The sequence below is a fragment of the Carcharodon carcharias genome, chromosome 2, assembly GCF_017639515.1.
Source record: "Carcharodon carcharias isolate sCarCar2 chromosome 2, sCarCar2.pri, whole genome shotgun sequence".
NCBI lineage: Eukaryota > Metazoa > Chordata > Chondrichthyes > Lamniformes > Lamnidae > Carcharodon > Carcharodon carcharias.
Window position 1 is genome coordinate 17,646,470 of NC_054468.1, and position 12,437 is coordinate 17,658,906.

Below are 12,437 nucleotides of genomic sequence, written 5' to 3' on the forward strand. Positions count from 1 at the left end.
TTGAATGTCCAGAACCGGACATATTGTACGAAGGTAACAGCGATTCAGGTAGATCCACGCTACCACATCTGTCAGGAGCTGAGAGTTAAGAAGATTCTAGAAGTAAATGCGCCGTTGTGTAGAAGCTGGCACGGGTGGAATCTGCTGTGAAGAATAGGCCTAGAGACTCTGAGGTATTCTTTGCGGTATCTGATATTCCATGCGGACTGACCACGATTTGCCTATTCATTTATGTTTAATTTACGTTGATTCTGATTCATTTTAAAGCACAAGTTACAAGATGTCAAACCTTGTTCAGTAATTTTGATTCATTTGGTTTACAGATCCCCATGGAGATCATTACGCAGTGTTATCCGATTTATATCAGTTAGGTCATGTGCTCTGCATTTTTGGAGGAATATTTTATCCTCTAATTCTTCTACCTTCCTCTCCTGGGCAATGCACCATGTCAACCCAAGATCAGGCGAGCAAGAGAGACTTGTTTCATCTCAATCAGCCTCAGCTTAACAAATCATTCCACAAAACCATGTCCCCTGTCACCCTGCTCTCCTTCCCATTGCCTGCACTACCTGTACTATTAAATTCAAAAGCACCATTAGAATTCTCAAATATCTTTCTTAACATGTGGCATAAGTGATCTAATGTGTATTTTTTTTTTAAGAAGTGCGCAGTTGGGTACAGAACTCTGCTTAATTCACCATGTTCCTTGGAGTGAATCTAACCTTGCCTTGTTACATTAAAGAGAAAGTGTTCAGTTAACCAACGTAGGGCACTAGTTAGGATTCTTGGCTACCTGTTCATGTAGCACTGCTCTGTTCGTTATCTGAAGCTGAATGGGAAGAATTTTAGCTTTCAGTGGCAGCTCTATCCCTGTAGGTTCAATCAATGAGCTTGGCTGTCCGATTACTTATCAACAATGGAGGCAAACGGCTCAGGCAAAGAGGCTGCCACAATCAACATAGCTCCAATTGCGAGGCATCTCATCTCACAATCAACTTGAACTCAAAGAGACATTGCTTACAAAGAGGATAGCCACGCGTAACATGACTTGTCCTGCAGTCCAAAATCAAATCCTGCTCAAACGTGATGTTGAAAAGCACTTTGGCATTTCAGAGAAATGCCTCAAATTCCACTGAGGCTTTTGCTCAGTTCAAATTTTGTAGTCAAAACTGACTTGAAAACATTCAGTCCAGTCAAGCCACAAATAGCGTAAACAAAGCAATCGCCTTGAATTTCATTTAATATGTTCTGGATTTATGCCATTTCAATGTGGTCACTGGGCTGAAAATATTGAGGAAATTTGCATTCTACCGTGTTTGGGTCCTGTTGATGCTCTAAACGCAAGTTTCCATGATCTTTTCGATAATGTAAATCTTACGCCTGGCAAAGCATGTCAAGGATCGTTTGCGGGGTTGCCCTGTTAAAGTTCACCAAGCTTCCCGTGTTTACTCCACTCCCACAATCAGTGTATCTTCACCCCTGAAAAATACCAGCAGCTCCCACCTATCACACGAGACCACAATGAGTGAGAGGCTGGAGTGCTGAAGAGAGCACCAACTTTACTTTTCTGATTACAGCCTTCTGAGGAATATTTTTTGATCCCTTTCTTCACATTGTTTAGCCACCGACACCTACACTCTAATGTAGTGTTTTCCTCTCTTCCCAGATAGAAATTTTAGAATGTCCTCCCAAACCCCATGCCCAAACACAGAGTCAGATTGAGTTTGAACAAGGGATGTCTTTTCCACCACGGGTGCACCAGTCTCCGTCGTCAAAGGCCAGGAGAATTAGATAGTATGAGTGAGGACAGAGGTCTGTCAGCTACTTCCTCCCTTACCCTGTGTACAGGCCAAACCAGCCTACAAGGATCTCCCCGAGCAGCTGTGCACCCAACAGTTGTGCCTCTTTTTTTTATATTCATTCACAGGATGTGGGCTTCGCTGGCTGGGCCAGCATTTATTGCCCATCCCTAATTGATGGTGGTGGTGGTGGTAAGCTGCCACCTTATATTGCTGCAGTCCATGTGGTGTAGGTACACCCACAGTGCTGTTAGGAAGGGAGTTCCAGGATTTTGACCCAGCGACAGTGAAGGAACGGCGATATATTTCCAAGTCAGGATGGCGAGTGACTTGGAGGGGAATTTACAGGTGGTGGTGTTCCCATCTATCTGCTGCCCTTGTCCTTCTAGATGGTAGTGGTTGTGGGTTTGGAAGGTGCTGTGCAAGGAGCCTTGGTGAATTCCTGCAGTGCATCTTGTAGATGGCACACACACTGCTGCTACTGTGCGTCAGATGTAGAGGGAGTGAATGTTTGTGGATGTGGTGCCAATCAAGTGGGCTGCTTTGTCCTGGATGGTGTCAGGTGGCTGCTATGAATAAAAGTTTTTTTTTTATAGTTAATCATTGCATTTTGCACTTCAAAAATACTTTTCGCAGGATCTGCATTATTAGGCAATATCCATAGAATATCAACAAACTAGTTCAAGTCTACAGTCAAGTTGTGATAACTTTTGAACACTCTTTGGTGCCTCAGGCAGAACATCATTTTCTGTACAAGAGCCGAAATAATGAGTGATAGCTGAGCCTGGTCTTTTCCTCACTCGAGTGACGTATGTCTACGTGCGTCCCAGGGTGGGCCATGGCTCAGTGCAGAGCACCCTCACCTCTGAGTCTGAAGGTTACAGTTTCAAAATCCCATCCCAGAGACTTGAGTACAAAATCTAAGTTGACACTCCCAGCGCAGTGTTGAAGGTGTGCTCCACCATCAGCAGTGCTGTCTTTTAGACAAAATTGCTCATATCTTCAGATGGGGAGAGGGCTCCAACTCAATTTATGACGCTGAGGTGCGTTGGGACTCCGATGAAGTCTCAACGTGTGTACAACCGCGGTACTTATGTGGGAAGTTTGAAGTGCCAATTGTCGGTTTTACCCTGTCTGCATTGCTTGGAATTCCTACAACAGTGGGATGAAATGGCCAGAACCAAGGGCACTTGAGCTATTAGTGCTATATTTAACCAGGCTTTTACACAGATTTACATAGATCTTTTCATTGCAGATATAAAGCCAATGTAGTAAGTGAACAGGAGTGTTAAAGCATTTCAGCAACCCCAGCAAAATGCACTGCCCTCGTCCCCCACCACTGGCACCGTTCACCTCCCCTATCCCGGCAACGTTGACCCTCCCCCTCACCCCAGCAATGTTCATCTGCCACCCACCCCATCCCAATGTTCATCTTCACCCTCCCGGACCCCCAACCCCATTGAGTGCTCAACCTCTCCCACAACCCCCTCTCCCGACTTAGCTTCCGGAATCCCTGGCTCCCCGTCCAGCCAATATCAGAAGAATCAACGTTGTTGGGAAGTGAGGGGTTGGGAGCGGGAAGGGGGTGAGGGGAGGGTCCGTGAGGGGGGATGTTGGACGGTGTTTATAGTGACAGCTCCATTTAAAACAACATTAAGTCAATGAACTGAAGACAGACTGTAGCCACGATCTCCAAGTTCTATGATGAGAAAAGGGGCCATGGCTCCAATGGAATTACGCTCAACAATTGGCCACCTCACTCTTAGTGTCTGCAGGAGCTGGCATCAGAAGGTTCAAAGGCTCCAGGGTAAAATGGTAAGTGGGCAGATTAAAACTGCACCTAAGGATCGGGTACACCCTCTCCAATGAGGAACGGAAGATCTGGGATATAGTCAGTGTCACATTGAGGGGACCTTGGTGTTTTCAAATTGCCTTTCCGATATTACAGCAGAGACTACGCTTCAAAAATACTTTCCTGGTTGTAAAGCACTGGGGAAGATCCTGAGGTTAAGAAAGGTGCAAGAAAGAATGCAAGTCTTTCTTGTGACTTTCCAAGAATCAGTAGAGAACGATCAATATTGGAATATACGCTAAAGATTTTCCCCTCGTAACTCAGAGGTATGGCCAATGGTAGCACTAAACTGCTACTCTGGTTGAAGTCAGTTACCTCAGAGCAAAACAGGGTTCAACCATGGGAGTGGACTATAAATCCTTTTGCAACACTGTACAGTTCAGGGCTAGACTACTAACAGAGCTGAGGGTTATATTGGAGAAAACCTGCCCAGTTTTCCAAGGATTCATGTAACATGCGTTAACTATCGCAAATCCATTCTAAACAATCTGCAATACTTAATATATTGCAGTGAGGCTAGAATTATAGAAAAGTTATGGTGCAGAAAGAGGCCATTCAGCCCATCGTGTCTGTGCTGGCCAGAAAAAGAAACTAGCCACTCATTTTAATCCCACTTTCCTGTACCTGGTCCGTAGCCTTGCAGGTTACAGCACTTCAGATGCAGATCCAGGTACCCTTTAAATGAGTTGAGCGTTTCAGCCTCAACCACCAATTTAGGCAGTGAATTCCAGATACCCACCACCCTCTGGGTGAAAAAGTACTTCCTCAAGTCTCCTCTAATCCTTCTACCAATCACCTTAAATCTATGACCCTGGTAATTGACCCCTCAGTTAGGGGAAACAAGTCTTCACCGTATACCCTATCTAGGCCCCCCATAATTTTGTGCACCTCAATTAGGTCACCCCTCAGCCTCCTCTGTTCTATGGAAAACAACCCCAGCCTATCCAACCTTTCCTCATAGCTGCAATTTAAACCCAGGCAGCATTCTTGTAAATCTCCTCTGTACTCTCTCCAGAGCAATTATATCCTCCTGTAATGTGGTGACCAGAACTGTACGCAAAATTCCAGCTGTTGCCTAATCAGCATTTTATACAGTTCCATCATTACACCCCTGCTTTTATATTGAATACCCCACCAATTAAGGAAAACATTCCATATGCTTTCTTTACCACACCTTATCGACCTGTCCTGCCACCATCAGGGACTTGTGGACGTGCACTCCAAGGTCTCCTACTTCCTCAACACCTCTCAATATCCTCCCATTTATTCCCTTGCTTTCTTTGCCCTCCCCAAATGCATTACCTCACACTTTTTCAGATTGAATTCCATTTGCCACTTTTCTGCCCACTCAACCAAACCATTATCATCATTCTATAGGCAACAGCTATCCTTTTCACTATCAACTACACAGCCAATTTTTGTGTCATCTGCAAATTTCCCAATCATGCCTCCACATTTAGGTCTAAATCATTGATATATACAACAAACAGCAAGGGTCCCAACACTGAGCCCTGTGGAATACCACTGGAAACCATTTTCCATTCACAAAAACATCCAATGACCATTACCCTTTGTTTCCTGTCGCTGAGCCAATTTTGGATCCAACTTGCCACCTTCCCCTGTATCCCATGGGATCTCACTTTCCTGACCAGTCCGCCATGTGGGACCTTGTCAAATGTCTTACTGAAATCCATAGAGAAAACATGAACTGCACTATCATCAACAACAGCTTGCAATTATGTAGGCATAGAAAAATATTCAAAACATTTCATCGAGGGGTAAGGAAAACCAGACGTTGAGCTGACAGAGGAGAGGTAAGATGGAAACCTTGGTCAATTTTGAAAATTTTGAAGGAGAAGAGGGAAATTGAGAAGCAAAAGGATTTCGGAAAGGAATTTCAGAGCATGGAACCGAGCCGGCTGATTCGCCCAAAAGATTATTTGCAGGGTAACATCATACTCAAGAGTCTTTTAAATGAAGAAAGGATTTTTTACTCAAAATTTTATTCATTATGTTGGGGTACAAATAGACAGGTGATCACATTGTATTACATTGTGTTATGCACATCAGCACGAAAAACAGAGAACAAGGTTAATACTTAACATGGCACTTTATTATTATCCCGCTATGTTACAGGTACACCCAGAGCACAGTGACAGTGCTAGGACAGACAACATAAGACAGAAAAGGGGCAGTAATTGTTGGTTTGAGGATGAGAGGCAAGCAGAAAAGCTGAGGTTATAGTGGTCTCTGACTGGTTTTAGGGATCAGGCATTCTGGTTTGAAATGTAAATACCCAATAATTCTCAAACGAGAAAAAAAAGAGGACAATAACATTTTAGAAACAAATTCATTTTGTGGCTTTGCTGATACGTAGGTAGATGTATTCAAAGTCTGGCCGCTAGTTCTGGGCGCTGTGCCACTGAGTGGATGTATTGGGCTTGGAGCAAATACACCAGAATAATTCCAGGGCCTCAAGGATTAAATTATGAGCACAGGATGCATAGGCTAGGCTTCTATCCCTTGAACACAGAAGATCTAATTGGTTAAGGTGATTAGAGGATTTAACATAGAAACCATTTCCTCTGGTGGTCGGGGGGAGTCCAGAGCAAGAGGACAAAACCTTAAAATTGGAGCTAGGTCCTTCAGAGGTCATGCCAAGGAAGCACTTCTTCACACAAAGAGTAGTGGAAATCTGGAATACTCTCCCACAAAAAGCTGTTGAATCAAGAGGTCAATAGAAAATTTCAAAACTAGGTTTGATAAATTTTTCAACGGCAAGTTCAGCCCAGGGCTGGTCACGTAGCCAGAATGTCTGACACTCGCTTACCAGAGTTAATCTACTATGAAGAGCTCGAGTCTGGGTGCGCTGTCATGGCAATCAAAGGAAGCACTACAAGGACACTCCGAAGGCTACGCTTGGGAGTTTTGATATCGACCCCGAGTCCTGGGAGAAGCTCGGCCATGGTCGCTGCACCTGGCACAACCAAATAAAAACAAAAAGGTGTGGCCTCCCTCAAAAGCAAGTGTATGTCGGAGGCAGAGAAGAAACCCCAAGCCAGCACTTCATCCAAAACTCAGTCATCTACAATATCCTGTCCTGTTTCCAGAAGAGCCTTCCGGGCCATAGCAGCCGCCTACATACCCATCGGAACTCTACCCAGAGGATAGACATGGTCATTTTCCTCTCTAGGGCCGAACAGTATTCAGCAAGTTGGTCAATGGCGTTAAGGTGCAGACCAGCATAGTTCAATTGATTGGCAGAATAGGCTTGAGAGGCTACAGGTCCTCCTCTTTTAGCTATGTCATGGTATCGGATAGGGCAAATGGTCACACGCATGAGTGAATTCCCTATGGTTCCAAGTAATGACAATCAACCCCTCCTTACACAGTGATTGTTCTTTAAGTCTGCCATTTAAAATGATGACAAGCCTTGACCAGATGCATTTTAGTAGAGTTTACAGTTAAATACAATGATAATCGGGATGGTGGGGGCAGGGGGTGGAGAACATTTAAAAAAAATATACTTGCCAACAATTCACAGGTATGTAAGTACTGTGGGTACTTTAGTGGGATGCCTGAGGGGTCGGGGGGGTGGGGGGGGGGGGGGGGGGGGGGGGGGGTGGGGATATTAAAAATTATTCACAAATTCTTTCTCAGCCAGTCAATATAGTGGCTCACCATTTTCTGGCCAATTGCAAAATCGGTTGGCCATGTGATGAACATAAAGGCACCGTGGAAGGAGTCCTCGTAATGCACGTGCGTGACCTGGACACCCGCCTTCTTCAGTCTCATGGCATACATGGTGCCGTCATCTCGCAGCACGTCATACTCACAGGTTGCAATGTAGGCCTGCGGCAGAGCCTTGAGCTTCTCATCCTCCACCAGGAGGGGGGCGGCCCTTGGATCAAAGACCCCAGGAATCCTCACGGAGGAGTCCACGTTCTCTCGATCCGGGAGGGCGTACCGGTAGTCCTTCCTGAATTCTTCCGGCAGGTGGATGCTCCAGTTTGCAAAGTTACTCAGGCCCCTCGATTCAAGGGTGGCATGGCTGTTAGCCATCATGTTCTTCAGCAGCAACTTGTCACAGCTAAAATACTCACTCCAAAACCTGACCATTAAGGTCTTGGGCAGGATTGGCATGTTCTCATTTTGCTGGTAGGAGGGAGTGTTAAAGTCAATGGTCTGAAGCGCAGGGTAGATTAACGCCTGAATCTTGATCTCAGCGTGAACCTCTGGGTCTTCCTGGATCTGCAAGAAATTCCCTTCGTTATTAAGCACCCAAAAATTACACAACGAACAGATATATGTTTGCACAATAATACTCTGCAATCTTAAACACACGGCAATTTTCCACGCTGGGAAGCAAAACTGTAAATCTGAGATAGGAGGAGAAAATGTTAAATACCCAAAAAACTTGTCACTTTGATCTGACAAAACATTAATCTCAATTTTCTCTGCGAATCGAGCTGCACATCCAACTCAGTTCAGTTGGTAGTCAAGGGATTATAGATTCAAGCCCCACTTCGACCTTTGCCACATAATCTAAACAGACAAACCACGGAGGGAGTTCCACGCTATGAGAAATGAATGAGGTGTTAAACTGAGGCCCTGTCGGCTGAGTGACGTTACTTGACAACTTGATGAAGCGCTGGGTTTCTTCTGATGCCCTGCCCAGGAACAGCCCTACAATCGATGCCACAAAGCAGAATAATTGATCATTCGCTGTGGATTCTTCAGGGTGCAAAGCAGTCACTGCAGCTCAGAGTTAACTTGCCTTGTGAATTTCATGCGGGACGCTTTTGGAGGATGTGCTTGGTCACTACACAAAGGCAAATTTGTCTCTTTCCCAATGCTAATAGGCCTGATGGCTATTTCCAGTATTATGTGCTTCACCGTAATATTGATAGGAGTTAAATTCATGAAGATCCATCTCTTTTAAGTGTCGCAATGAAATGTGGTATGCTCGCACAACAACATGTTACATAGTTTGAAGCCTGTGCTTTGACTCTCACTCAAAACATGCCAGCCCCCTGCCTCCTAACTACCCAAACAATGCCCGGCAGTGATAGCAGAGCAACACAGGAACACAACCAGCAGGGCCACCCTTGTGCTTACTGGCTCATTTTAAATTCCAGAGATCAGGACCAAACCTCGACTTGAAAAAGGGAAAATGGGCAAGGTTAGAGGGTTAGGAGTGGAGGAGAGGCACACTCGTTGTGTAGATCTTTCGAAGGGCACCATGGACTGAATGGCCTCCTTCTGTGCTGTGTGATTCTGTACCAGGAAAAGGAGGGGCAGTCCCCAATTTTGTAAGAGCTGTGGGATATTAAGTAAACGGTCCCTTCAGGTGAAAACATGCACTTCAAAACACATCAGTTAACCAAAGCAAAAACATGCAGGGTTGAGTGCTGTCACAAGCCATTAGTGATGTTTGTAACTGTACCTGCTGGGCTACTGCAGCAGCCAAGTTCCCACCAGCGCTGTCTCCCGACACAGCAACTCTACCCGGGTCCACCAAGTATTGAACCAACACATCTCGCTGTAGGAAGTACTTCACCACAGTGTAAACATCATTGAACTGATCAGGGAAATGGTGCTCGGGTGCTAGACGGTATCTGGAAAATTAAATGGGCGTAAGGACAAGGCTGATGCCTATCAGAATTCTGCACAGTATTGACAAAGGTTGCATGTTGGCTCTCCAGGGCAAAAATCACTTACGACCTCTAACTATTTACCATCTATCTATTTAAAAAATAATTTGGGGTGTTAAGGGTTCAGAATTCAACTGCCTCAGCCCTAAGCTCTTGAATTCCCTCCCTAAACCTCTCCACTTCTTCTCTCTCCTCCTATGCGTCGCTTCTTAAAACCTACCTCTTCGACCAAGCTTTTTCAGTTGCCTGTTCTAAAATTTCCCTGCTGGGCTCAGTCAACTTTTTTTTTCTCTGATAACCAGCTCCTGTGAAGTGCCTAGGGATGATTTATGAACCAAAGGAGCTTTTCTTTTTTAATGCAAGTTGATGCTGATGGACTTTTGCATTAATAACATGAGTAGTGCAAATGAGGACATATTCCAGTGTCTTGAAATGTTGTATGGTGTCCGGTAAAATGGTCTTATCGACCTCTTGCAGTAGGGTTACTGCTATCCACCCACATGCAAAACTGGCAACACGGGTCAGTTTGCTTACTTTAGGATGTGTATTCGACAAATACCCGGACTCAAGTGGGCCTGATTTTAATATAAAGCAGTGTGCACCAGAAAGGGAGCTAAAGACCACAACGTAGGGTTGAATTTTGCTGCCTCTCCTCCACAACCCCAGAGGCGGGGAAAGCCGTGAGGAGCTGCATAGCAGCTGATTTACATACTTAAAAAGGTCCAATTGAGAGTCTTTTTTTTTGAACAGTGCCAGCTAAACGGAGGCAGCCTTCCAGAGGCCGCCCATGAGAAAGCTTTTTAAGTAACTGAGAGGGATATTCAGGCAGGGAAGGCAGCTCCACGGCTCCAACGATTTTCCCCAGAGGAGTTAGCCCTCCAGCGCTCAGTCATTCAATTATTTTCAATTCTCTCTCTGTCTACCTACTGTAGGCCCCATGTCACTGCCTTAACAGTGACTGCTACTCCCAGTAACGTTGCCTAGGCCGCAGGGCTACCAACCAGCCCTCCGATTGGGTCGGCAGCTCTTGGGGGTGGGCCGCCATCTTTATTAAGCCCGCCAGGAGCAACTTAATTGGCTGTAAAATGCAGCCCCGAGTCCTGCCGTCTGCCGAAAAGGGGTTGCCCACCCTGCCCACCACATCTGGCCCTGGGGGCAGAACCTCTTATCACCTCCAGAAAATCCATCCCTTTAGTGTCGATGGTCACATGGTCTTTATATACCCAGAGACTGAAAGGGGGGGTCAACCAACACTCATCAATTGAATAGAAAATAAATATGGTAAGATTTACTAACAAAGGTAATTAATAGAGGTCTTTAAAATTATGAAGGGGTTCGATAGGGTAGCTGTAGAGAAGCCATTTCCACTTGTGGGCTGAAGAATGAGGGAGGCGTCCAAAGCACACAAATATAAGATGGTCACTAATAAATCCAGCTAAAAAACAAAAATCAGAAGAGACTTCTTTATCCAAGGAGTAGTTAGAATGGGAAACTCACTCCCACAAGATGTAGTTGGGGTGAATAGCAATAGTTTATGGTGAATCTAGATAAATTGATAAAAGGAACAGAAGAACATAGTGATGAATTAAAGCGGAAGGAATCTAAACGCCAGAACAGACCAGTTGAGCTGAATGGCCTGTTTCTGTCTATCGTGTAGATTCTATGTAATGAGACAAAAAATGCATGGTCGACAAATATGATTCATGTTAACAAGGAAAAGCCAAGGGAAATTTCATTGTGAAACATGTTATCACTAAGTTGGTTGGTGTGAGAAATAGCAGAGGTCGTGCTGGTCAAGTGGGATGTGCTTGTCTGAAGCTGTTTTCAAAGCATATCGCTGGGCAGAACAGAGGGAACATGCTCCTAATCCCCCCGTGTTCAAGGAGCAGCTCCAAGTTTCTGACCCTGAACTCGGGAGTGTCTGATGCTCTCTGAATATCCAAAAGTTGAGAGTTCTCCGCACTAACACCTCCCAGCTTGATTGGTACAAATGTTATCAGGAGGGAAACAGACACATCAGGCAGAATTTAATGTCGGCAATGGGGGTTGCCTACATTAGTTAGGGGGGAGGCGGTGGCATAGGGATATTGTCACTGGACCAGCATTCCAGAGATCCAGGGTGATGTTCTGGGGACCTGGGTTCGAATCCCACCATGGCAGATGGTGAAATTTGAATTCCATAAAAAAATCTGCAATTAAAAGTCCGATGATGACCTGGAAGCCATTGCCGAATGTTGTAAAAACCCATCTGGTTCACTAATGTCCTTTAAGGAAGGAAATCTGCCATCCTTGCCTGCTCTGGTCCACATGTGACTCAAGAGCCACAGCAACGTGGTTGACTCTTAAATGCCCTACGAACAAGGGCAATTAGGGATGGGCAATAAATGCTGGCCTAGCCAGCGAGGCCCACATCTCATGAACAAATTTTTTTAAAAGTCTTGACCATTGGCTGCAGAGCCGGCAAAAGCCCAGTGTCAACTCTGCTGCATTCAGTGCCAATCAGGCATTTACTGGGCAGCAGTGGGCCTTCCTAGGATCAAGGACCCAGAGGGTGGAAGTCCAACCCACCGAGAGCTGCCAGCCAATCAGGGGCTGGCAGCTCTTTAATGCTTGGCAGCACCACCAGGGATGCAGTGGTTCCCACTGACAATGCACACACCCAAGGCCCAGGATTGCCGAGGGTCTCAGGGCACAGGTGAGTGACAGCGGATGGAGATCACTGGGGAGGGAGTTCAACAGCAAATTTATCCCCCCCCACCAAACTCAACGTGGGAGGGGATTGAATTCCGTCCATGGGTTCAGATAGGAAAACAGGAGGTGCCCAGTGAGGTTGCCAGCTAGCCTAACATCTGTCATTGGGAAATTATTTAAATCTATTATTGAGGAGGTTATTGTAGGGCACTTAGAAAATCTTAATGCAATCAGGCAGAGTCAACATGGTTTTGTGAAAGGGAAATTGTGTTTCACTAACTTATTATAGTTCTTTGAGGGAGTAACAAGCAATGTGGATAAAGGGGAACCTGTAGACGTGGTGTACTTGGATTTCCAAAAGGCATTTGATAAAGTGCATCATCAAAGGTTACTAAACAAAAATCAGAGCTCAAGGCATAGAGGGAAAACACATTAGCATCA

At 45.3% G+C, this 12,437-nt stretch overlaps 1 protein-coding gene across 1 annotated transcript in view; it reads right to left on the minus strand.

Moving 5' to 3' along the window:
• Positions 1-7,293: 7,293 nt before the first annotated feature.
• The window catches only part of aadac (arylacetamide deacetylase), a 68,480-nt gene continuing 63,336 nt past the window's right edge, over positions 7,294-12,437 (minus strand). Inside the window, exons 4-5 of the mRNA XM_041215203.1 lie at positions 9,098-9,269; positions 7,294-7,902 (exon numbers count right to left, since the gene is read on the minus strand). Of these exons, the coding sequence (XP_041071137.1) occupies positions 7,294-7,902; positions 9,098-9,269 (781 nt within the window). The remainder of the gene's footprint in view (positions 7,903-9,097; positions 9,270-12,437) is intronic.